This window comes from Callorhinus ursinus, unplaced genomic scaffold, assembly GCF_003265705.2.
Source record: "Callorhinus ursinus isolate GAN/ISIS: 27379988/994484 unplaced genomic scaffold, GSC_fseal_2.0 scaffold21, whole genome shotgun sequence".
Classification (NCBI taxonomy): Eukaryota; Metazoa; Chordata; class Mammalia; order Carnivora; family Otariidae; genus Callorhinus; species Callorhinus ursinus.
This window is the reverse complement of record NW_027397083.1, coordinates 16,051,572-16,078,714: the sequence shown is the minus strand read 5'-3', so window position 1 is coordinate 16,078,714 and position 27,143 is coordinate 16,051,572. Positions and strand designations below refer to the sequence as shown.

At 36.4% G+C, this 27,143-nt stretch overlaps 1 protein-coding gene across 7 annotated transcripts in view; it reads left to right on the top strand.

Moving 5' to 3' along the window:
* The window catches only part of HIPK3 (homeodomain interacting protein kinase 3), a 91,780-nt gene that overhangs the window by 9,290 nt on the left and 55,347 nt on the right, over nucleotides 1-27,143 (top strand). For all 7 annotated transcript variants that reach the window (XM_025879023.2, XM_073904791.1, XM_025879028.2 and 4 more), the window contains exon 2: nucleotides 22,422-23,520. In XM_025879023.2, coding sequence (XP_025734808.2) covers nucleotides 22,422-23,520 — 1,099 coding nt within the window. The remainder of the gene's footprint in view (nucleotides 1-22,421; nucleotides 23,521-27,143) is intronic.

Sequence of the window (27,143 nt, the reverse complement as noted above, 5' to 3'; positions counted from 1 at the left end):
CCTGTCCCTACCCTTGCTTATACTCGTGCTCTCTCTAAAATAAGTAAATAAATCTTTAAAAAATACGAAAACAATTCTATGAATTTAATTTCTGTTAAAAGCTTTTCCATCAGTCTAACCAGTTTAATAGTCTAATGACTTTATAGAGAGATGTTGTATGTTAATTTAAATCAAGCGGAAGTTCATATTTCTTAACCAATCTAGTTCTTATTCTCATGGTTTTTCCTTTTGGACAGGCACAATTCTTGCATTGCTTGAGAAAATTCTAATGGGTTTGCCTTTTCTAACTATATTACCTTCTAAATTTGGAATGCAGAGCTCTCCAAACCTCATTCCTATGCCAGTCGGTGGAAAGAAAATAGAAGGTGAAAAGAAGGTATAGATAGAATTCCATTTTAAGGTACTTTTAAGAAGATTGAAATTGCTAGGTATATCTTATTTGAAACCACTATACAAAAGGGATATTATTTGTGTACTTAATTTATGTAAATCAGAAGCATGTTTAATTTGGGGTCCTTTAAGCCGAGTCATGCAAAGGGCAAGAAGTATTACATTGCCCCATTATAATTGCATATGATACATTCTTAATGAAATTTGACAATTTGGTGATATTTTGATATTTATTATATATGTGTATTTAAAATTGAATTCTGTACGGAAATGTACTTAGGGTGTTAGGGATTATAATATAGTTGGTTTTGCCAGTACTTTTGAGTAGAAACACTTGGGATGTTTGTCTTGTGAGTTGCCCTAAGTCCTTATAGTGTGGCATTTCTGAAAGTATTTCTAGTGGCTACTCTGTAACTTCTAAAATCTCTCTTAAGTATCTCACATCTGAAGATATATCTAGCTTGAAATTGTTTCTTGTTAGTCTGATTGGAAGAAAATGAAATACATGAATTTATAACCTATTAGGAGGTAACCTAATCCATTACATTTTGGGAAATATTTACATTTCAAAATATAAAATAGTATCTGAACTGTTGAGGTCAGAGACCATGTCTTAAAGGTTTTTATGGATATAAAACCTCTAGTAGACATTGGGGAATCAAATATATAATTATCATAAAAGTAATCAAATACAGTCATGCTATGCTCTACCTATATCCTTTAATCAAAGTATAGTGCCTGGGCGCCTGGGTGGCTCAGTTGTTAAGCGTCTGCCTTCGGCTCAGGTCGTCGTCCCAGGGTCCTGGGATTGAGCCCCTTATCGGGCTCCCTGCTTAGCGGGAGACCTGCTTCTCCCTCTCCCACTCCCCCTGCTTGTGTTCCCTCTCTCGCAGTGTCTCTCTCTGTCAAATAAATAAATATAATCTTAAAAAAAAAAAAGTATAGTGCCTTTACTAAGCAGCTTTACAGATACCTGCCCAAGCACTTGAGAATGTGTCATATACACACTTTACCTCTCAAAACCTTACTCTACTCCTCACTTCTTTAATTCTAGCAGATGAGTCTGTTTCCTATGTAGAAGTCGTAGGTAATGAACTTCCTCAAGATTTCCAACCCTCTGCCTCTGAATGTAACTTATACCAGTATTCACTTTGTGTTTTCACTCTCTCAAGGACTGAAACATCTCCTTCCCTCCAAGATTATTTTCTGTTCTCTCCTGTGGATTTCATCCTGAAATGTGTTTTTTAGCATCTTGAGGCTGTCCAATAACTTCAAGGCTCCCCCACCCCACCTTTTTGGGCCCTTTTTCTTCAGCCTTTAAAAATGATCAGATATCTGCAATCTTAATCAGCCATCTTTTAATTGTGCCTCCTCCAATCTCTGGACCTGTCTACCTTTTTATTTCTTCCAGACTTCTTAAATGTGTACTCTAGCTTCTATTTGAATTTGTATTCACTTCTTAGCCCTTGGCAGTATAGTTCTGTCCATGCCACTCCAGTGAAATTACTCCCACTAACCTCTCCAGTAGTTTCTTTTATTCACAATTTATGTATTCCTCCAGATGATTGCATTTATAGTGTACCCTATTCTTAGCTTTCAGCTCATCTTTTGAAGTATTGAGCTCCATATTTTCCCCCCACAGGTAACTCAGATTGAATTATCTTATTTCCACATTGTTTCTTTTTCTGTATTTCCTTTTTGGTATCTTCAGTCCTTTCTGTTGGAGTTTATGTTTGAAACTTTATTTTATTTTTAAAGATTTTATTTTTAAGTAATCTCTACGCCCATTGTTGGGCTTGAACTCACAATCCTGAGATCAAGAGTCACATGCTGTATGACTGAGCCAGCCAGGCGCCCCTATGTTTGAAACTTTAAATCTTAAAATATTTATTTCTGGTTGATGCATTTAAAAAAACCAGCAAAATTTGCACTTTGCAAAGCAAAATTTGGTAGTATTTATCAAGTTTCCTTTTTGGAAATCCATACTAAGAAAATTAAGAATGTATAAAAGCTATTTATATGAAAATTCATCACAACTTTATATAAATATAGTGGAAAAATTGGAAAAAGCAGTTCAACAAATTATAGTATGCACACGTGGTAGAATATTATGCTGCTATTCAAAATATCCTACATAGAACATATCTAAGTTATCCTAGAGAGAACAAGTTGGCATATCAAGTTATACATGTACTATGAGTGTTTGCTTCGGCAGCACATATACTAAAATATACATGTCCTATGATTGTAAACATACAATAAAACATGTTAGAATGACTAGAAGGAAATAGGTTCTTTTTCCTGAATATTTTGTAATTTATAGTAATTGAATAATGTAAAAATTATTTTCATACTGAAATTCCCCCTCTTCCTGGAGTGAACAATGTGTATCTTTTCATGTTTTTATGGCAAAATAGTTAAATTTCACATATTAGTCTAGTCTACCCATATTCTAGCAGTCTGATTCCAGGTAATGGTAACGGCTTAGTGATCATTTTTGTCCTTTCAACTTGCAAGGTTACTATGAACAAATAACATTTTAATTTTTTTTTTCTTCAAAGATTTTATTTATTTGAGAGGGAGAAAGAGAAGGAGCAGGGGGAGAAAAAGAAGGAGCAGGGGGAGGGGAAGAAGCAGACTCCCCGCTGAGAATGGGGCTCGATCCCAAGATCATGACCTGAGCCAAAGGCAGATGCTTATCCGACTGAGCCACCCAGGTGCCCCTTAAGTGTTAACGTTGTTATAAAATAACTGTTTTGGCATATTCATCATGTATAATTGATATGTAATCATTACTTTATATCTGAGATTCTATCTAGCTTCTTATGCAAATGACAGAAAATTGACGTGAAGTTACTTTTGGCCAGTATGAGATTTTTAGTTATTATCTGAGAATAAATTTCTCGTCAGTAAACTGTTAACTGTTGTGTGGCCATTTTCAGTCAAATGATTTAACATATTTTTCTTTATTTTATCCCATGGGATTAATAGCTGGCTTTTATTTTTGAACTTAAAATGTGTTAGCTATGCATTTTCAAATGGAATTAAACTTTTGTAATCATCTTTTTATCTTTTTAATATGTTGATGGCATTTAAAAAAATCTCTTCAGCTGATAGATCTGAATATGATTTTCTTACGGTTGTAATTCTAATACACAGAGATAATATCATGTATGGCAGTGTGACTTTTTACACTAAGGTGAAAATTTTTTTTTTCAGTGTTTCTGTGGGGCTAGTAGTAGAAGAAAGAAATGTTTATGTGACCCTTGCTAAGCCCATATAAATCTGCAGTTTTTGGCTTATTACAAGCAACCCAACAATGTGTCATTTTATTTTATTAATTTTTAATTTTTGTTTTTTTAATTAATTCTTTTAAAAAGTAATCTCTGTCCCCAATGTGGGGCTCAAACTCTCAACCCTGAGATCAAGAGTTGCATGCTCTACCAACTGAGCCAGCCAGGTGCCCCAACAATGTGTGTCATTTAAAAAAGTTAATGATTAGAGGTAGAGCCAAACATAAGCCGTTCTAATAGATTTTTAAGAATTCAGTGTCCTTGCTTTGAGAGTACTCTTTTGAGAAGCTGCTTGTTTTCTTTCTTCTTCAGGTGTTTATGAATTTACGTTGTTCTTTAGTTTCTTTCTGGCTTTCCTAGGGAGGCTTGTTGTAAAATCTCTGCCTTGTCCCTTCCTCACATTTGTCATGAGAATAAGAAAGAGATCTTTCTTTTTCTTTTTTTTTTTTTTAAAGATTTTATTTATTTATTCATGAGAGACAGAGAGAGAGAGAGGCAGAGGGAGAAGCAGGCTCCCAAGGAGCAGGGAGACCGATGTGGGACTCGATCCCAGGACTCTGGGATCGTGACCTGAGCCGAAGGCAGACGCTTAACCATCTGAGCCACCCAGGCGCCCGAGATCTTTATTTTTCTTAACATATTTTCATTTCTGTTCCTTCTATTGTTTCTGATTAGACACCATAGAGAATTTCCTGAAGCACAGGATTTCCTGAAGCCATTGTGAGACCCCAGTTCACAAGATATATATGACAGTTAAAATTTGAAACTTAAAAAATAGTGTTTTTACATTAGAAAGGTTTTTGAAGGTACTTACTAAATTTCTAAAAAAAGACATTTATATAAAGTAGCATATCTGGCAACTAAAATATGAGTAGGGAGAGAACATAATTGTAGCAAAACCCAACAACTTTGAATTTAGCAGTGTAGGTCACCTAAGGGCCCTGTAGGTTCTTAACAGAATTTGAAAAGAAGTGGCTGACTTTTTTGTTGCAGTTTATTTTTTTCAAGCCCTAAAATGCTGTTCATAAATATTTTTCAAAACTAAGAGTACTATAATCAAGCTTATACTGCTGTCAATATTTGTCTTTTCAGCTTTTCCAAATGCAAAACTTATCTGTGTGGGTGTGTGGGGTGGGGAGCAGCTACTCTTCTCAACATGACTGGTTTTTAGACTTTTAGTTCTTGTGATATACATTACTTTGGAGTGATAGTTCTCTTTCAGTTATGAAGGTAGAATGTTGTACTAGTGGAAGTATAAAATGAGAATATTCAAGTTGTTTATTTAGGATAGCCTGTAATTTTGAAAAGTTTTATAGAACAGGACCTTTGATTTTATGAATGTTTATTTAGAACTTTGAATCATTATTTCTTACAAAGAACAGCAGAATGTTTTCCTTTATAATGCTTTGTCAGCAGTGGACATTTGATCAAATTATTAATCTAGGATTCAGCTTCCTTTGTTGATTTCAGAGGTAGATTAAGTTAGGAGGTATTCTGGTAAGGACTTTTATTTTTTGTTTTTAATATTTCATACTCATCTTTGCCTAAAAATTACATTTTTTAATAAAAAAATAAAAATTTTGTGGTGGTTCTTTTGGGACAGATTTTCTATAAAATAGAAAGTAAGGGGCAGCTGGGTGGCTCAGTCATTGGGCGTCTGCCTTCGGCTCGGGTCATGATCCCGGGGTCGTGGGATCGAGCCCCGCATTGGGCTCTGCTCTGTGGAAGGCCTGCTTCTCCCTCTCCCACTCCTCTTGCTTGTGTTCCTTCTCTCGCTTTGTCTGTCTCTGTCAAATAAATAAATAAAATCTTTAAGAAAAAATAAAAATAGGGCACCTGGGTGGCTCAGATGGTTAAGCGTCTGCCTTCAGCTCAGGTCATGATCCCAGGGTCCTGGGATCGAGTCCCACATCAGGCTCCCTGCGCCTCGGGAGCCTGCTTCTCCCTCTGCCTCTCTCTCTCTCTCTCTGTCTCTCATGAATAAATAAATAAAATCTTTAAAAAAAAAAAAGAAAAAGAAAAAAATAAAACAATTTTGTATATATTTTAAAAAAAGTAATTCGTTTGGCTTTCTGTTAAGGGAGTTGTTCATAACACAGAGTTATAGAACTGTTTGCATTTTCTAGCAATTTTCTAGCAACTGGTATTGACAGATACTGTATGACCAATTTAAAGAAAAGTTTTCTTTGTACTTAAGGTTTAGATTTGCATTGTTAGCCTTAAAGTTTTCTTTAAGGAAGAGATTGCTTCGGGTAAACTTTTTATCTTTAGTCAAATTTCCTATCAATATTTCATTTCTGGGCTTTTATTTTGTTTTTTAAAATTTAATTTTAAATTTTAAGTTTTATTTTAATTTATTATAAAAACTTAAATTTTAAGTTTAAATTTAAAAATTTAAATTTTTTAAAGTAAGCTCTGTGCCCAATGTAGGGCTTGAACTCACGACCCCGAGATCAAGAGTTGCATACTCCACTGACTAAGCCAGGAGGCACCCCTGGGGTTTTGATTTTAGATAGCTTTAAAAAATCTAGAGAATTATATGCTTTAGTAAGCGTAGTCCTTAAGTACTGTTTTAATTAACTCTTTTCTAGCCTTTCTAAAGAAAATTGGTATTTCAGGGTGATTTCTAGCAGCTTTGAAATGTCCAACAGGTCATTTTCTGTTCCAAAAGTTGGAATGTTTTGCTAAGTCAGATGAAGCTTGTTATTTAACATGCTGATTTGTGTTATAGTCAACACATTCTCTAGATGCTTTGTTCACAATACTGCTGGAAAATACCCAAGACTTTAGTGTTTTCAAATAAATGTTTTGTAGGCACCTCAGAGAGCAGGTTTATTTTATGAAGCTTTATAATATGTAGCAGTTCATTTATGTGAAAATGTTTCTTATGTGAAATATTTTAGTGTAAGTAATTTCCTGGACAGAATACTGGTAAAATAATCTGTTAATGATACAGGTATTTAAAATACTGATATTTAAATGGCCAATGAAGAGAGTTAAATTTCTGGGGTACTTATCTTTTCTAAGAAGACATATTGTTTTGTCTTTTATAAATATGCACTTTAAACAAGGTAATTGAGAAGTGAAACAGTGTGACTAGAAACTACGTTTTATTGTCTGAATAGCGCTAGTTATGTGGTTCTATTTTCTAATTCCTATTGTAGAGCCTTGTATAGACTAGTACTAGGGTTCTCTGTCTTTTCAAGAATGAAAAGGCCTTTTTGTCAAATTTATTGGACCACATAGTGAAATTCTACTTTTAGTCTCCATTGGAGAGATTACATAATGACCAAAAGTTCCAAAACTACTATGAATTAAGTAATACTTTTAAATGAAAAGATTTCTTCTCACTGCTTATGAATACTTTTTTTATTAATGTTGGCAGATGACCCCAGGGACTCATTGTGTGTCTGATGATTCTAGATTTTAGGTGATCTGGGTCATGCCTAAAATACTCAACAGTTCATTCCCAAATGAGTAACTCTTGAAGAGCTGCCTTATGCAAAAAAAGACCCCCAAAAAACAAACACATTGTTTTGTGCCTGTCACTCATATTCTTTTTCTTCTGTTTTATTTGTCAGTTGACAGAAATTCAGACCTATGGAAAAGTTACAGTAGTATAAAGAATTCTGATGTGTCTTTCACCTGGATTCTTCAGATGTTAATATTTTATTCCATTTGTGTTTACCTTTTCTCTCTATATTTTTTTCCTGAACTTTTTTTGAGTTGCTGACATAATGTCCCTTTACCCCTAATATAGTTATATTTTTACCCCTAATATTTTTCCTAAAAGCAAAGACTAATCAGTTTTTGTCTCTTTAGTTATCTGCAATCTGAAAAGTTTCTCAGTCTTTGTGTTGTTTTCTGACATTGACATTTTGAAGAATACCACCAGTTATTTTGTAGAATGGCCCTCAGTTTGGATTTGTTTTCTTGTACTTAGAAATATCATAGTAAAATGTATTCCTCTTAGTACATTCGTATCAGGAGGCACATGATGTTGATAATGTCCCATTACTAGTGATTTTAACCTTGATCACTTAAGGTAGCACCTGCTGATTTCTTTCTGTTGTGTCTTATGAGGATATATTTTGAAACTGTGTAATTGTTTTAATTTAATTTATTTGAGAGAGAGAGAGAATGAGCAGAGGGGAGGGGCCGAGGGGGGAGGGAGAGAGAGAGAGAGAGAGAGAAGCAGACTCCCTACTGAGCAGGAAGCCCGATGCAGGAATTGATCCCAGGACCTGGAGATCATGATCTGAGTGGACACTTAACTGACTGAGCCACCCAGGCGCCCCGAAACTGTGTAATTGTTGAAAGCTCTGAAGGGTCTTGCAAGCTAACAAATTAGCCATGGGAGCTGGCAGAAGATAGGAGACTGTTAGGTCAGAGATAAAGGACTTTCTAACTTACAGCAATAGCAATAGTCATTGTGTTAGTATTTGCTCTGGTTCCCCAACTGAATTCCCCCCAGGGGTGATGTGAACAGGGCCAGCCAGGTAACTTCTGCACAAAAGCAGTTGCATTGCTAGAGAGGAACCCTAGGTTTAGGAAACTTGAATCTTTCATGAGGGGCAGGTGGACCTGACATTGGACCGAGAGGGAGTCATTATCTTTATTACACTGGGCATTGAACAACCTGCCCTTTGCCTTGGAGGAAGACACTACACTATCTCTACCTTCCAGGGATGTTCAGGGATATACAAATATCCTTTGAAAAGATACTTGGGAACAAAGGCAGTCAGTGCCCTTCCTTGCAAGACAAGGAGAAACACGAGAGACCTATGGTGAATTGTTTCCCAACAGTAATACTCTGTTAATTTTAAAGCTTTCTCCCACTAGTTTTTGCATCTTTAGATAATTCTTGTTTGAATCAATGATTATGATTGTTGCCCAATGTTAAATTTTATGAGTTGCTTTTCCCTCTTTGCTGACTTATTTCCCCATGTCCTTCACTCCTGCCCTCTGGGATGGTAACTTCCCAAGTAAACTACCTGCATACAGGCCTTTCTTTTTTTTTTTTTTTTTTAAAGATTTTATTTATTTATTTGAGAGAGAGAGAATGAGAGATAGAGAGCACGAGAGGGAAGAGGGTCAGCGGGAGAAGCAGACTCCCTGCTGAGCAGGGAGCCTGATACGGGACTCGATCCCAGGACTCCAGGATCATGACCTGAGCCGAAGGCAGTCGCTTAACCAACTGAGCCACCCAGGCACCCCATACAGGCCTTTCTAAAAGAATCTGTACATAGGGGAACTCGGGCTGTGTACAAGACACCTCAGACTCATCATGTCTAAAATCCAATTTTTCCTCTCAGTTTTCCTTTTTTTTTTATGTTTTCTATTATCATTTGGCTATCAGTTTTTCAAGCCAGAAATGTGCTTGTGTCCTTTCCTTTCTTCCCGCCTCGCTGAGCTCTGTAGTTCTTCCTCCTAGCTACCTATTGGTAATCAGTACTGTTTCATTCCTTTGGTACTGCCTTTGCTGAGGCTCTGATCAGCCGTTACCTGGACTATTACGGTAGTCTTTCAGCTGTTGTTTCCATTATTGTTTCTGTCCAGTTTATCCTTTAGAACTTTACCTGAGGAATCTTTCTATAATACAGATATAATTATGTTGATTTTCTGTTTAAAACCCTTCAGAGGCCCCCATCATCCTATAGCTCCTTAGCGTGGAAGACAAGGTTCTTCATGATCTGTGCTTTCTTTTTACAGTTGTCTGTCTTCTCAAGGATTATCGTTTTCTCCAGTGGCCCACTCCCCTGGCAAGTTATATTCTAGCGTGGAGGTTAGCAAGCTTTCTTTGAGGGCTAGACGGCAAATAGTTTGGTTTTGCAAGCCCCATATGGTCTCTGTTGTATACTTTTTTTTTTTTTAAACAACCTTTTAGAAATGTAAAAACCATTCTTAGCCTGTGGACCATACAAAAATAGGCTGAGTCAGATTTGGCCAACCATAATTTGTGGGCTAATACATCATATTTTCATTAGCCTTTATATATGCTATTGGTTGTGTTGCATGGAATATTCTTTTCTACATAGGGGACTTCTTCCCATGATCTTTCAAAATTTAGCTCATAGGTTAACTTACTGAATCCTTTCTTGCTCCTATAGGAGCATACTTTAATCATTTCCATTCTCCTTCTTGGACCTGCATGTCTCGCACATCTTATGTTCCTGCCCTTATCAGTGATGTAGTTATGTGGATATGTGTGTTTGCCTTTTGCTAGAAGCAGCTCATTGATGAAAAAACATGTTTTCTTCATTGCTATGTCTTCCTGCTTGTAAGTGGCTTTACTTGATTTAAACTGAAAGAAAAATTGAAAAACAAACAAAAAAACCCCAAAAACCTGACATAGTATATGGCTATTGAATATGCTAATAAAATATTGCTAAAGTGGTTTTTTTTTTTACTTTAAAAAATACAACCAATTAAGGAGGATTTTCTATTCTCTCTTAGATTTTTTTCCCTCTCCATTTAAAAGTTAACTTGAATGTAGGCTGTGAAAGTATGGAGAGTAATAGAATCACTTCCTGTGCAGCGGTCACCCTGGGTGCAGAGTCAAACAGGTCGTGTAGCTGAAGTCCCTCCTTTTCCCTTTCTTCCCAGCATGTTTATCATTTCCACGTGTGTTTCTATACTTTGACCATATACTTAATATATCTAAATACAGAATAGGTTTGTCTGCTATTAGCTCTTAAATATAGGATAATGCACTTCCGCAACTTGTTTTTGTTCTACATTGTTGTTTTGAGATTTATCCATGTTCATATACATAATTTCAGTTAATTCATTTTGTTGCATGTTGTTAATTCTAACATACACAGTTTTCCCCACATTTTAATATCTTTGAAATTGTGATACATCTTAAAATCAGTGGTGTCTCACGCTTATAACTGGTGTTTCTTTGCTTTTTTTGTGGTACATAAACATACAATGACTGTGGTATATGCCACACTTGTGTGCGTTGTCTGAAAAAAACATACTTTATTCTTTTGACAATCAGGTTTTTTTCAAAATTTTGCTACTATATACAGAGCAGCAGTGAACATTATTTTACCTCTGTGTTTTATGTTGTTTGTTTTTGTTTTTTTTCATTTTGTACTTGTGTGTGAGTTTCCATAGGCAGGATGTCTACCTGGAACAACTGATAGATTACGGACTGGGTCCATTTTCAGCTTTGCTCTCAAAGTGATTCTAAGAGTCTCTGTTGACCTACAACTCTTTAACATTGGGTATTGTCCTACTTTTTGTCAGTCTGATGGTTATAAAATGGTGTCTGACTATTTTAATTAGTGTTTTCCTTATTACTAGTGAGACTGAGAATAAGTCTTTTGGCATGTATTTCCTTTTCTGTGAATTGCTCGTTTCTATCTTCTGTCCATTTTTCTACTGAATTTTGCTAAATACAATATGATTTCTAAAGATATTTTGTTATGTGTGTTGCCAGTATCTTCTCTGTTTCTATGGCTTATTTTTGTTTTTGGAGTCATTTGATAAATGCATACCAATTTTAGAGTTTTCCAGTCTTCTCTTTATGCTTTTTCTATCTTGTTTAAAGAAAACCTTTCTTCTTTCAGAGGTTTGTGATATGTTAAAAACATATAACATTAATTTTAAACTGAAAGGCATAAAAATACAAACCTCCATGTAGGCTGACCAGGGTATTTTTTGTGTTGTGAGACATTTATAGGTACAGGGTTTGGGTGTTTTTTTTTTTTTTTCTTTTAACGTTCTTTGGAATGGAAAGGTAGAAATACCTATTAATTGGTGAAGATTTCCTCCTCTTTTATGTTTATCCTCTTGAAGGAAATTCTAGCACTTTAGTTGGAGAATAATTAGAGCATGTGGGTGTGAAACTGTTTAATGAGGGACAAATATAGCACTGTTGACTTCTCATGGTAAGTTCATGGGTGGTCATTATATGATAAAAATTTGGGAAATCGCTAACTGGAGACTTTAAAAAAAATAAAGTAGTGAAGATCTTTCTTTTTAGTTGGGGTAGGGTGAGGTGGGTAGCTGTTCTAAAATGAAGCACATGGTTACCTGTTCAGTCCATACAAGATATAAAGGAGTTTGTAAAGTACTTTATTAACCTTTGTAGTTTGTACATGTTAAAGAAAAAAAGCAAGAGTGATTCAATTTCAGGTAAATTAACTTGATTATTTAAAAAAAATAGTACCCCAAATTTGAATTTACAAATGAAAATAATTTATAAAGGGGTGCCTGGGTGTTCAGTCTGTTAATGCCTTTGGCTCAGGTCTTGATCCCAGAGTCCTGGGATCGAGTCCTGCATGGGCCTCCCCGCTCAGCGGGGAGCCTGCTTCTCCTTCTGCCTGCTCTGCTTGCGGCTCTCCCCGCTTGTGCTCTCTCTGTCTCTAACAAATAAATACATAAAACCTTAAAAAAAAAAAAGGAAATAATTTATAGATGTTTTCCATTGAATTAAATTAGCAGTTTTTTCATTTCTTCCACAAAATATTCATTTCTTTGATGTTTGTCTTGAAAAACACTGATAGGTTCACACTGATAGGTTTTATTGTCACAAATTAAAGTTTGGGTACTAATGAAGGAAGCTAAATTTTCTTTTGCTTCAAGTGATTGAATCTTTAAACTTCAAACTTACAACTCTGAGAATAGGCCAACTGTCTGTCAGGTATAAGTATGGTAAAGGTAGAATTAAAATAATATTAAAACATTATTTGATAATATTCACAGTGGATATAGCTATAAGACATTTAAAAAGTGAGCTCAAGGGGCGCCTGGGTGGCTCAGTTGGTTAAGCATCAGCCTTTGGCTCAAGTCATGATCCCAGGGTCCTGGAATCAAGCCCCACATCAGGCTCCCTGCTCAGCAGAGAGCCTGCTTCTCCCTCTCCCTCTGCTGCTCCCCCTTCTTGTGCTCTCCCTCTTTCTGTGTCAAGTAAATAAATAAAATCTTAAAAATAAAGTTCAATATAATTTTCATAAATTGCTCATTTATCATTTGAAAAATAAGTTGAAAATTAGGTTAATTAGCAGAAATTTAAACTTCAACTCAAATAGTACAGCTTTTGGCCAATGGTTTCCATTTGTGGTATCATAAGTCTTTCAGGGGCTGTTACATGATTTTTTTTTGAGTACATACAACAAATTAATATTAACAAAAATATTATGTTTATGACATAATCCAAAATAAAGTCAAAATACCATTGCTGGAGTGCCTGGGTGGCTCAGTTGTTTGGGCATCCAACTCTTGATTTCAGCTCAGGTCATGATCTTGGGGTCCTGGGATTGAGCCCCATGTTGGGCTCCGTGCTCAATGGGGAGTCTGCTTGAAGATTCTCTCTGTCTCCCTCTGCTCCTGATGCTCATTCTCTCTTTCTCAGATAAATAAATAAATCTTTAAAAAAATACCATTGCAATAACAAATTGTTCAGTTCATGGCTTTAATCAGTCACTGTGTCATTAAAATAGTGTAATATTTGTTTTTAATGTTCTTCTCTGTATTTAATACCTTATCTTTTACTTATAAAGCTCCTAAGAAAAATGTCCCTTTATCCACCCCATGAAATGTTCACAAATTTTCAGTTGAAACACATTTCCAAGGTAAACCTTTTTCCTAGGTATATCATGAAAGCAACATCTTTATGGATAAACCAAGCTGAAATCTATTATTTACATGAAACTAGATTATAGACAGTATTGTTACCTAGAAGACTTCATTCTATCTCCTTTGATCTCTTTGTCAGACTTTGTGAAATCAAGACAGACATTTGTACAAAACTTAAGAGTTCTGATAAAACTGATGTTTGCAGTATCTTATTCAAAAGATAAACTTGAAGTGTGCCTGGCTGGCTCAGTTGGTGGAGCGTGTGACTCTTGATCTTGGGGTTGTGAGTTTGAGCCCTATGCTGGGTGTAGAAATTACTTAAAAAAAAAAAAAAGTCTTAAAAAATGTTTGAAATGATGTGAGGCTATAGCATAGCTTGAGGCTTTTATTCATTTAGCTCTGTTCCAGGCTTTGTGAGGAATGCAAAAGTAATTTAAGAACAGCGTAATTTCAGGGTGCCTGAGTGACTCCGTTGGTTAAGTGACATACTCTTCTTTTTGGCTCATGACTGGCTCAGGTCATGATCTCAGGGTCCTGAGACTGAGCCCTGGGTTGGCCTTGCACTGGGGCTGGAGCCTAAGATTCTCTTTTTCCCTCTCCCTACGTCCCTCCCCTGAGGGCATGTGCGTGCATGTGCGCCCTCTAAAATAAATAAATAAATGCATAAATAAAATCTAAAAAAAAAAAAGTGTAATTTTTCTTTGGGCAACTAGCTGGGTGAATTAGGTTGACCCTATTATTTTCAAAAAGGCATTTTGCAGTGTTGAAAGTCATTAGAGTGATGTAGAAAGCTCCTTTCTTGAAATGACTAAATTACTGATTTGCACTTAAAAATGCATTGGTGAAGACCACCTTCCCTAAAGTGCTTTTACTTTTCTGAAAAAGTTTTGCTTTTGAATACTACCTCCCCTAAAGTGTTTCACTTCTTAGAAGCTCATCATACCTGAAGTATGTCAGGAAAAAGATTGAGAGAATTCAGATTTAGAAGTTTGGATTCGTTTGCCACTAAGCATCTTTAAAAATACCTTTTGTGTTACATAAGAGAGGTGTTAGTTTTGAGTCTGTTGTACTAGAAGGAGAGAAACTAGAATTTAGCAAAGGATATTGGGAATCTGTATGGTGGGAGATAGATAATCAGAGATGGTAGATCATAGGAATAGATGGATAATATTTTGAGGACAGAATGTGAAGTACTGCGTTGACGAGGGCAGGTCAGATCTTGAGGTTTAATTGAAATGAGGGAGAGAAACAAGGCTAGAAGAGATGTTTGGATCCAGGTAAAGACAAGAATGATGGGAATTTGGTGTAGTAGGGGACTGCTTGTGTGGGGTAGGTGGGGGTACTTTCTTTGTTTTTTAGTATGCTCAATGATTTTTACATAGTGCTTTGAAATCTTTTTGTATCTGGTGCTGATCATAGCATGCTGAAAGGCAATTATAATCTGTAATGTATGTTTAGTAATTTGACTAAAGACGCATCATTCTATTAGTGAACTTAGTACTACACTAACAGTGTAGAACATATCATTATTCTTTTCACATTGGATAATTCTCTAGCTCTGTTAGTTTTGAGGATATCAGGTTAAAGGTACATTGGTACATTGTACCTGATAAAACAAGCATAACTGTATTTTTCATTTCCTGTTCCATCTGTCTCCCTTAACAGAGTTTGGTAATAAGGTCACTTTTGAAAATGAACTGCTCTTGTGTCTACCTTATTTTAATATGTATCCTGGATATATACATTAGTGTTCAGAAGAGAACGCTGAATTCAGGGTTTTCATGTAAACAGAACTAAAGGTTTACTTTGATCTAGTATAGCTGTTTGCTTATTTCCAGTTGAATGAAAATATTCCCTAAGGTAACGCATGGAGGTGCCTTTTTTTTTTTTTTTGGTTGTTGTAGTGCTATTGGTTTTTTTTTTTTTTTTGATTGTAGAATATTGGCTACAAATTTAATGCTTTGGTTTCTAAACCCTGTTTATTATGAGATAATCTTTTAGTTTCCCTGAGCTTCTCTCTATATTTAAAAAAAAATTCTTAAAATTCTGTCTTTCATCTTACTCATTCTTTTCATTTATTCTTGTTGATCTCACAAATGCTAATCATTTTCATATTTATGAAAAACTTGATGCTTTTAGTAATGTAATAATTTCTGTAATTTCCATTGATAGTCTGAAAAAACTGGGGATTATTCAGTAGTCATTTGGGAATGCCCAGCTAATAATGTGGGTTTCTGTAGAATTTAGTTTTAAGTGTAATGTTTAATATTTGTCAAGAACTCAAATGAAAAAATAGAAAGCTTACTTATTATAGCTACTGATGATGTCAAACTCTGGATGTTAGTACAGCCAGTATTGATGAATTAGATTTAAAAATCACAGTGAGATACCACTTCACACCCATTAGGGTGGCTATTATATAAAAGAAGAAAAAAATAACAAGTGCTGGCAAGGATGTATAGAAATTGTAACCTTGTGCACTACTGGTTGAAATGTAAAATGATACAGTTGCTATGGGAAACAGTATAGTGATTCCTCAGATTGAAAATAGAATTTCCATATAATCCAGTAATTTCACTTGTGGGTATATACACAAAAGAATTGAAAGTAGGGTCTTGAAGAGAAATTTGTACATCCGTGTTCATAGCGGTATTACAGTAGTCAAAAGGTGAAAGCAACCCAAATATTTTTTTTAAAGATTTTATTTATTTATTAGCGAGCGAGAGAGAAACAGCATGAGAGGGGAGAGGGTCAGAGGGAGAAGCAGGCTCCCCGCTGAGCCAGGAGCCCGATGTGGGACTCGATCCCAGGACCCCAGGATCATGACCTGAGCCGAAGGCAGTCGCTTAACCAAGTGAGCCACCCAGGCGCCCGCAAATTTTTTTTTTTTTAAGGACGATTTTATTTATTTATTTTTTGAGAGAGAGCATGAGCATGTGAGTTGGGAGTGGTAGTGGGAGAGGGAGAGAGAGAGAATATTAAGCAGGCTCCACAGTCAGCACAGAACCTGATGTGGGGCTTGATCTCACAACCCTGAGATCATGACTGAGCTGAAATCAAGAGTCGGATGCTTAACCAACTGAGCCATCTGGGCGCCCTTAAAGATTGTATTTTTAAGTAATCTCTTCACCCAGTGTGGAGTTCAAACTCACAGCCCCAAGATCAAGAGTTGCATGCTCCATTGACTAAGTCAGCCAGGTGCCCCCAAATATCTTTTGGTGGCTGAGTGAATATACAAAATATGGCATATCCGTACAGTGAAATATTATTTAATCTCAAAAAGGAAGGAAATTCTGACACATACTGCAACATGGATGAACCTTGAATACATTATGCTAAGTGAAATAAGTCATAAAAGAGCAAGTACTGTATAGTTTCATAATATAGGGTACCTAGAAATAGTTAAATTCTTACAGAGCGTAGAATGGTGATTGCCAGGGCCTGGGGGTGGGGGCAATGGACAGTGTTTAATGGGCAGAGTTTCAGTTTTGGAGGAGGAAAAAAGTTCTGGAGATGGATAGTGGTGATGGTTGCACAACAGTGTGAATGTACTTATGTCACTGAACTGTACACAAAATGGTAACTTTTTGTGTTATGCATATTTTATCATCATTTTTTAAAAAATTTAAAAATTGAGGTTTGAACAACTAGAAGGAGAAAGTTGAATAAGAATGCAAGGCATTATTGCCTTTACTCATCTGTTTGTGATGTCACAGTACTTTTTTTTTTTTTTAAAGAACCAGTTACATGGGCTTTGTATAAGTTTGGCAGAATTATTCAGAAGTTTCATATTGGCTAATACATTGTATATAAGATAGTAAAGTAGTTCTAGTTTTGCTTCCTCCCTCCTTTCTCAGGAAGCCTGTAAAGGAGAAAAAGAAGAAAACTTTATGGCTAGTGGTAGTCAGACCCCTGCTTGTGGGTGTCAGTATTGGTTACATTGCTGTTCTGGTAATTGTAAAAGGATGTGAAGAATATGGATAGAATTCAGATGGATCTTAAAGTCTTTTAGACGGTTGGAAAATAAAAAGCCTATTAAAGTTAAAGTACCTGACATTATTAAGCTTGAGGAATGGAAGCTTAATGGTTGCTCTGATAGGAGTCTTCACAGTCCTCTGAGTGATATATTATAGGCAGCCCCAGTTTACAAAGGGGTAGTATTTCAAAACTTCATTTCTTAGTCAGTTGATAAGAACAAATGACAAAGTCATGAATAATATAGCTACAGAGGTATAACATAGTTTGAATTGCAATGAAAAAGAATAAGAAATAATAGTATTGTACTGAGTCAGTATTTTGGACTCCATGGACTTAAGCAGCTCCTGTACTTTGCTTACTATTTAAAATCCATAAACTCCAAGTAGAGGATAACTCTTACCAGATCATGAGTTTATCTGATGGAGGGTTGGTAGAAGGAAAGACTTAATACCTGGATATGGCAGGGAGTCACAGTGACTAAGTTAATTAGTAATTTAGAGTTCTTTACTTGTAGTCTTTTATAACCATTAGCTCCAGCACCTCCCCCATCCTCTTCTTATGTACTATGTATGTTATGTGACATTCCTTTCTGTGTTTATTTTCTGAAGTCTGCTTTGAGATTGGCCCCACATAGCACAGTGGTTGGTGAGGGGGTAATTTTCTAAGCTTCCTTTAGGTGACCTTGATTAGGGCCCTTGGCTTAATTGTTTGCCTTCTAGCTTGGCATGTTGGGAAAGAAAAGGTAAGAACAGCAGGATTCAGAAATTGTAGTAGATTCTTAAATATCTCTAGGTCAGTTACCTGGATCTCAGCTGTCATCCACATAACACCTTGATTTAAAATGGCATGGATTGGGACGCCTGGGTGGCTCAGTTGGTTAAGCATCTGCCTTCAGCTCAGGTCATGATCTCAGGGTCCTGGGATCGAGTCCCGCATCGGGCTCCTTTAATAAAATGGCATGGATTGGCCAAGGAGTGCTTCTGTTCCCTAGGACTTCATCCCGATTTTTTTCAGACTCGAGGGCTCTGAATTGGTAGAACTTGAATTTGCTAAGGTTTTTGTACAGACTAGATCATTTTTTTTCTCAGGTGTTAGTACGAATCAAAATGGCCTTGAGAGCTTGTACACATAAAGATGCCTGGATCACACCACAGACTTACTGAATCAGAATCTTTCTGGGTGGAATTTTAAATATATATTTACTTATTTAACTTTTTATTAAGGAAAGATGTAAATAAACATATTCAAAAGTAGAACCCCTTTTTACTGTCAAGGTCCTATAATGAATGATTTATGACTAATCTCATTTTATTCATATCCCCATCCATTTTCTCTTCTTTATTATTTTGAAGCGAATCCCAGGTGTATTGTTTCATTTCTAAATAGGAAATTTATATATATTTTTAAATTTTTTTTGTTATGTTAATCACCATACATTACATCATTAGTTCTTGATGTAGTGTTCCATGATTGTTTGTGCATAACACCCAGTGCTCCACGCAGAATGTGCCCTCTTTAAGACCCATCACCAGGCTAACCCATCCCCCCACCCTCCTCCCCTCTAGAACCCTCAGTGTGTTTTTCAGAGTCCATCATCTCTCATGGTTCGTCTCCCCCTCCGACTTACTCCCCTTCATTCTTCCCCTCCTGCTATCTTCTTCTTTTTCTTTTTTCTTAACATATGTTGCATTATTTGTTTCAGAAGTACCGATCTGTGATTCAACAGTCTTGCACAATTCACATCGCTCACCATAGCACATACCCTACCCAATGTCTATCACCCAGCCACCCCATCCCTCCCACCCCCCACCACTCCAGCAACACTCAGTTTGTTTCCTGAGATTAAGAATTCCTCATATCAGTGAGGTCATAGGATACATGTCTTTCTCTGATTGACTTATTTCACTCAGCATAACACCCTCCAGTTCCATCCACGTCGTTGCAAATGGCAAGATCTCATTCCTTTTGATGGTTGCATAATATTCCATTGTGTATATATACCACTTCTTCTTTATCCATTCATCTGTCGATGGACATCTTGGCTCTTTCCACAGTTTGGCTATTGTGGACATTGCTGCTATAAACATTGGGGTGCACGTACCCCTTCGGATCCCTACATTTGCATCTTTGGGGTAAATACCCAGAAATTTATATATTTTAATAGCCTTCTCAGATGATTCAAAACCGTATCTTTAACAGGCAATACGTGTACGTAGTAAAAATTAAAGTGGTGAAAAGGATATACAGTGAAAAGTAAATCTTTGTCATTGCCCCCAGTATTCTTGTTACTTTTCTCCGAGACAAAGAAACCAACAGTTTATGTGTGTACAAATACTCAGTATATGTGCAGTTATATACATATGTAATTCTTTTTTATTACACATGGTAATATCTATTGTAAAGTACACATTTTTCTGAATCTTGCTTTTTCACATAATAATATGGGAATCAATCCATAACAGGGTAGATTGTTTTCATTCTTTTTTTTAAAGATTTATTTATTTATTTTAGAGAGCGAAAGGTGGGGGGGGGGGGGGGGGTGCTTTAGTGCCTACAAGCACACAGGTCAGGGGAGGGGCGGGGTGGGGGAGAGAATCTCAAGGCGACTCCCCGCTGAGCACAGAGCCCCATGCAGGCTCAATCTCATGACCCTGAGATCGTGGCCTGAGCCAAAACCAAGAGTGGGTTGCTCAACCTACTGAGCCACCCGGGTGTCCCTGTTTTCATTCTTTTTAAAGATTGTAGTTGGTCTGTGTATCAAGGTGTGTTTACCCAGTGTCTTTCGAATAGGTGTTTAGGCTATTTCCAGTATTGTGTTTCTTTACACGGTACTGCATAAATATTCTTTTACTGAGTTGCCTGGATTGTATGTCAGTTTTGTTAGACATTGCCAAATTGCTTTTCTGCCGTCTGTGTATGGTATGTACGGTTTCCTGGGCTCACTGGTTCCATTTTATTTATTTTTTAAATTTATTTATTTGTTAGAGAAAGCATAGCAGGGGAAGCAGCAGGCAGAGGGAGAAGCGGGCTCCCTGCTGAGCAAGGAGCCTGATGTGGGACTCGATCCCAGGACCCTGGGATCATGACCTGAGCCGAAGGCAGACGCTTAACCGACTGAGCCACCCAGGCGTCCCTCACTGGTTCCATTTTAAAAATGCTTTTCATGTCTCTCCTATTTATGTTCAAGCTTTTCTTTAAATCCACAAGTATGTTTATAATTACAGTTTTTGAAATTTTTATCTGTTGAGTTTCATCATCTGTTTCCCTGAGTCTGTTTCTGTGGGTGTGGGTCACAGAGATGGTTTGAAATGAGAATCATGATAATGCTAAATTATTGAAGATAAGGTTGGGGATCCTCACAAACAGTGTTAAGTGAATTAGCAGATGGGTTCGGTATGGTTAGAAGTTTTCAGTGTGGCTTTGCCTCATTAAAAAGAGATAAGTTGGTGGGGATAAATTGAAACCTTCTGATGCTGGTTGAAATGGTTTAGAACTCCAAGATTTTAATTTACGATTTTTCTTACACATTGAACATCAAATCTTAATTTGTCTAATAAGGTTTTATTGCTCATTTCTTATCAGAGCCAGGTCAGCTTAGAAATGTGGTTAACAAGACATGTTTAGGGTGTGCCTGGTTGGCTCAGTCGGTAGAGCATGTGACTTTTGAACTGGGGGTTATGAGTTCGAGCCCTGTGTTGGGTGTAGAGATGACTGAAAAATAAAAGCTTAAAAAAAAGGAAAGAAAAATGTTTAGGAAGTTGAAGGAGGCATAAATTTATGCCTTTATCTGAAGGGCAATGTATTTTCCTGTTCCTTTTACTATACCCCAGCTATGTGACCTTGGCCAGTTACCTAGTTCCTTTGAGTTTTTAGTTTTCTTAACAGCAAATTGGGAAGATATTAATATGATTAAATAAAATAATCCAGGGGTGCCTGGGTGACTTAGTTGGTTAAGCATCTGCCTTCAGCTCAGGTCATGATCTTTGGGTCCTGGGATCAAGCCCCGTGTTGGGCTCCCCGCTCACTGGGGAGTCTGCTTCTCCCTCTGCCCCTCCCTCTGCTAGTGCTCTCTCTCTCAAATAAATAAAATCTTGAAAAAAATAAAATATTACAAATTAGGCATTTATTAAAATGCTTTGCATAGTAAGTCTTTCAATAGGTGGTGACTCATTGTTTTAAATATTATATATATTACATATTATGATGGCAGCCTGTTGTTTTTGAATTAGAGAATTGATGTTTGATTTGTTAAAAAAGTGGAGATTGCCCAGTTAATACAATATAGATTTTTAAATTGCAAAGAATGGAAATATTTTAAAATTAATCTGAACTGCTCACATTTCTTGAACACTGACTCCATATCCTGGGAACTTTGTTTTGGATCTAGTGTGGAAGACTGATGGATACACTGACAATTACAATGTAATGTAATGTCATGTCATGAGTGCTAATTAGAAGAACTTAGAAGCTTTTATGAGAGCACTGAATGCCCAACTCTTGCCTAGGGGGTGAGTGGCTTGTGTGTGTCCCAGGAAGATCTTCAGCAAGAACTTATTCACGTGTTGATCTGAATGTAAAGAAGTCTGCTTAAGTGTACAAGGGTGGATGTGGAAAAAGACGTTAAGAGAGTGTCATGCAAAGGGACCTATATCTGGCTTCTATACTTATTTTTATAGTTGATTATTTTTCCTGAGGCTATTCTTGAGCTTTAGATTGAACAAATGTGAATGTAGTTATGTAATGGATATTTTCTTTCATTGTCATTGGTTCATAAATGATAATTTGGTGATGGAATGTTTTACGTTTGCCAAATGTGTATAGTTTAGGGATCTGTACTTTTCCTTTTGGGGGAAAAATGGTTGTTACAGTTCCTAGGGCATATCCTGGTGATTGCAGCTGCTTGGTAAATATTTTTTGATTAAATGAATGCACTCAACTCTTTATTCTCAGCCTTTTATGCAATACTCAAAATAGCTGATGCACTAATTAGCTAAAATGGAGATCCTGAATTATCTGAATATTTCCCCTTCTTCAAGGGGAAAAATCTTAATGGAGTTTAATTATTTTTACAAATTATGGACTTGACCCTTGGAAGTTTTCTTCATGAGATTTAAAAGTAAAAACAAATTTTTGTAGTTAATATGTCCTTTTTCTTTTCTTTTTCCCCCTCAGGTATGGCCTCACAAGTCTTGGTCTACCCACCGTATGTTTATCAAACTCAGTCAAGTGCCTTTTGTAGTGTGAAGAAACTCAAAGTAGAGCCAAGCAGTTGTGTATTCCAGGAAAGAAACTATCCACGGACCTATGTGAATGGTAAAAACGTTGGAAATTCTCATCCTCCCACGAAGGGTAGTGTTTTTCAGACAAAGATACCATTTAACAGACCTCGAGGACACAGCGTTTCATTGCAGACAAGTGCTGTTGTTTTAAAAAACACTGCGGGTGCTACAAAGGTCATAGCAGCTCAGGCGCAGCAAGCTCAAGTGGAGGCACCTCCAGTTGGGGCGTGGCGACACAGGTTAAATTTCCTAGAAGGCCCCCAGCGATGTGGATTGAAGCGCAAGAGTGAGGAGTTGGATAATCATAGCAGCGCAATGCAGATTGTCGATGAATTGTCCATACTTCCTGCAATGTTGCAAACCAACATGGGAAATCCAGTGACAGTTGTGACAGCTACCACAGGAACAAAACAGAATTGTACCACTGGAGAAGGTGACTATCAGTTAGTACAGCATGAAGTCTTATGCTCCATGAAAAATACTTACGAAGTCCTTGATTTTCTTGGTCGAGGCACTTTTGGCCAGGTAGTCAAATGCTGGAAAAGAGGGACAAATGAAATTGTAGCAATCAAAATTTTGAAGAATCACCCTTCTTATGCACGTCAAGGGCAAATAGAAGTGAGCATATTAGCAAGGCTTAGTACTGAAAATGCTGATGAATATAACTTTGTACGAGCTTATGAATGCTTTCAGCACCGTAACCATACTTGTTTAGTCTTTGAGATGCTGGAACAAAACTTGTATGACTTTCTGAAACAAAATAAGTTCAGTCCCCTGCCACTAAAAGTAATTCGACCCATTCTTCAACAAGTGGCCACTGCACTGAAAAAATTGAAAAGTCTTGGTTTAATTCATGCTGACCTCAAACCAGAGAATATTATGTTGGTGGATCCTGTTCGGCAGCCATACAGGGTTAAGGTGATAGACTTTGGGTCGGCCAGTCATGTATCAAAGACTGTTTGTTCAACATACCTACAGTCTCGGTACTACAGGTAGGTGACAGCTACTTTTTGGCTATTTAGTAAATGTTGAATTTTGGCTAAATGAAATAATTTTGTGTGTGCGCATAGTGAAAAAGCTTGGATAAATAAAGAAATCAAGATCAGTGTAGGTTTGAGGTGTTAAAAAGATTTTTAAAATTTAGGCATAAAATCTGCCCAAAGAATAGGAATCTCTATGCAGTTCCAAGCCAAAGACACTTGACTGGTTATTTTTATTGTTAATAGGAGACCTGAAAGAATGGTAGGTGATTAATGATGACCAAACAGAAGTCTTCAAATGTTGGGAAAGGTTTATAGTAATTTTTGTATATATCTTTGGGCATTTTAGCACTTAAAAAAGAACTAGTTTATTAAGGACAATTAGATGTAACTGGCTACTTAGGAAAGTTACATACGAGAATTCAAAAAGTTATCCTGATTAGCAATTTTAAGATTCAGAAGATTCAAACACACTTCCCTGGCTGCCATAAATGTTCAGGAGACTTTTCCTAACAAGTTTGAATATCTTTCCATCTATATGTTATGGGTAGTGCTATTTTGGTGTTGGTGTTAGGGGTTTAAAGAAGAAAATAATTTCCATGTAAATATTGATAAAGTGCTATAGTGTCTTGATTACTATAATGCTAGGTAGTCTTAAGGGCTAATGATTACCAAGATTCAAAAATATCTTCTTGAGTAGGTAAAATGGTTTTGGATTCATGTTTTTATCATTTTGAGAAATTGTCTTCATTTCAGCAAGAATGAATTTGTGGTCTTGGTGAACTCTAGAGCCCCAGCACAGTGGGCAAATAACAGGAGCTGCCAGTACTGGCCATTAAGAAGTTAGTGAATAGACAGATACATGCAGTTTATTGCTGGGAATTGTTAGAATGTGAGGATTATAAATTTAGACCCGGCAAGGGGTAGTTATTTTCTGTTTTGTTTTTATTTCCCCGAAGATGTATTTACTTATTTTTAGAGAAGGGAGAGAAAGAGTGTGGCGTCAGAGTGAGCAGTAGTGAGCGTGAGTGGGGGCGGGGGAATGGGTAGAGGAGAGAGACAAGCTGATCTGTGCCCAGCCTGGAGTCAGAGTGGGGTGGGGCTCAATCCCAGGACCCTGAGATTGTAACCTGAGCCAAAATCCAGAGTCAGATGTTCAATTGACTGAGCCACCCAGGTGCCCTTATTTTCTGGGTGTATCTACCTTTGTACTAACCTCTCATCCTGATTAGTTTCTTGCAAATACGTGCCTTAGCATCCAGGACAAGATCTCGGAGAAATTAATAAGCCACTACAAAAACCACCTCCAAATATAGGCCTTGCCATTGGTAGGTCATTAGGAGTCCCATATTTATGTCATTTAGTGATAATGCATTAAAATATGTATTAGAAATTAGGAACATAGCCTAATTTATTCCTTAGTATATTCTTGATTGTAAGATTTTTAGTACTAGAGTGCTAGATACTATTCCTTTTAAATGGTTTAAAAGATATTGTAGGGGCACCTGGATGGCTCATTTGGCTAAGCATCTGCCTTCGGCTCAGGTCATGATCTTCCAGGTCCTGGGATTGAGCCCCGCATTGGGCTTCCTGCTCAGCAGGGAGTCTGCTTCTCTCTCTCCCCTCTGACCTTTCCCACCACTCATTCTCTCTCTCTCTCTCTCTCAAAAAAAAAAGATAATTGTGTCAGAGTAGTAATTCCTATTTAATATATCCTATAATTACATTTATTTGATCCTCTGTACTCCTGACAGATTTTTTTTAATGTAATGAAATACAGGATTAGCTTAGTTCATTTTTTTCCAGAAAAATTACTTTAAAATCTTATTTAACAGCATGAGAAGAATAGTGTTTTTTTCCTTCCCTTTGTGCTCTATGGATTCTGTCTTAAGAGCTTTTAGTTGTCAGCTAGCATATTATATAAACCCCCAGGCTCCAGCTGCTTGGGCTCTATATTTAGTTCACTTGTTAGTAAATGACTTCATTTTATTTGGGTCCTGCATTATACTGTGTATCAGATTTAGCTCCCTGTGATACCTAGACTCCTTTTCTTTATTTGAAATCTTTTGGATGAGAGTAAAAAAAAAAAAACAAAAACAAAAAAACTTTACTTTTATACTTGAGAACATTTATTAAACATTTATTAAATGTTTCAAGAGAGTAAAGGAAATCCTTTAAAAAGCAATCTGAAATGCTAAATATTTTATGATGTTGATTTCTAGTATTAGGCCTTTGCACAAATATTAGCCTCTGTTGGGAATGAAAAAAAAAGCTATGAATAATTGCTAAGTATAATTAGTAAGTTTCTAATTTGTTTTTCTGTATAAATTTCAAGTAGATAATTTATCTGAATCTCACAAGGTATGCAATTGCTAACACAGATTTTGTATTTAGAAGAAAAAATGAGATTCTTATTTGTAAACAAGGGCTCATGCTAGTAGCATTTTGGTTGATGTTGCTTGGGTAAAAACATTTAAAAAGGACTTTATGTTAATTAGATTCAAGAGTTAAGAGTTAATTAAGTATTAAGGTAGACTGGTGAAAATGTCTTATAGTCTTTAATTATGTAGTTTTAATATCTAGTGTAGTTTTGCATGAAAATAGCAGGTAATGATTAATCTTTTTCAATATTTGTTCACCAATTTTGGCTGAGTTTTTAACTAAGGTTACTTGAAATTTGATTAGACAGTAAGCAAAAGTGTCTTACACTTGATTTTTAACTCTTTGTTAATAATGTGTTGTATTTAAAAGTTGAAAGCAGGAAGTGGAAACTTACCAAATTAAATATTTTTGAGCTAATCACGGTATGAACACACATATCCCAAGTTCCAAGGTAAACGATTTGTGTTTAAACACAGGTTCATGTGTTACTCTATTTCTTTGAACTGTGCAACACAGAAATGTAGTAGGGATATCTTAAAATAGACAGGCGACAGTGGCCAGAAATTGTTGACTACTATAGATGGTGAGGCTGTCTACCTCTTGCAGTGATATAAGCCAGAAGTACATGCTAGGGGCATTGATTTGCTCAAGGTCAGCATGTTCTAAATTCAGCTGCGTGAGGATGGTTTCTGTCAAGAACACGCAGGGCTCTTGAATGCATAAAAGGGTTTAGCAGCAGAAGGTGCTGTTTATGAGGTGTGGTGACAACATTCAGTTCACGAATATTTTCCTTTTCTTTTAAATGTAGAATTCTAGCCTGTGGTTTGAGTCATTTCAGTACACAGAGACAGGAAAGTGGGCTGTAAAGTAACCTGAAAAGCAGTTGTATTTATTGCAAGTTTACTGAGTAATTTAGCATTAATTGTTGTTGAGGTAAAAAATGCTTCCTATTTTGCCTGTAATAGTTGACAGAATGGTGTGTAATGATAATTAATTTAGGCTTATCAGTTTTTGTTTAGGGTATTCCCATCCCTTTATGCCGAAGTATCAAAGACAAAGTTCCTGTAACAAAATTAAGATACAGAGAATGACCCATACAGTGGTAACCAGTACTTTATATAGGGTACTCTATAATAATAGAAGACTGTGTATGTGTACTACATTTTTTTCCAAGTGCTTTTATGTATATTTCCTAGTTTGTTTCTCATGTCTCCCCCCTGAGTTAGGTAACACAATTGATAGAATTCCTATTG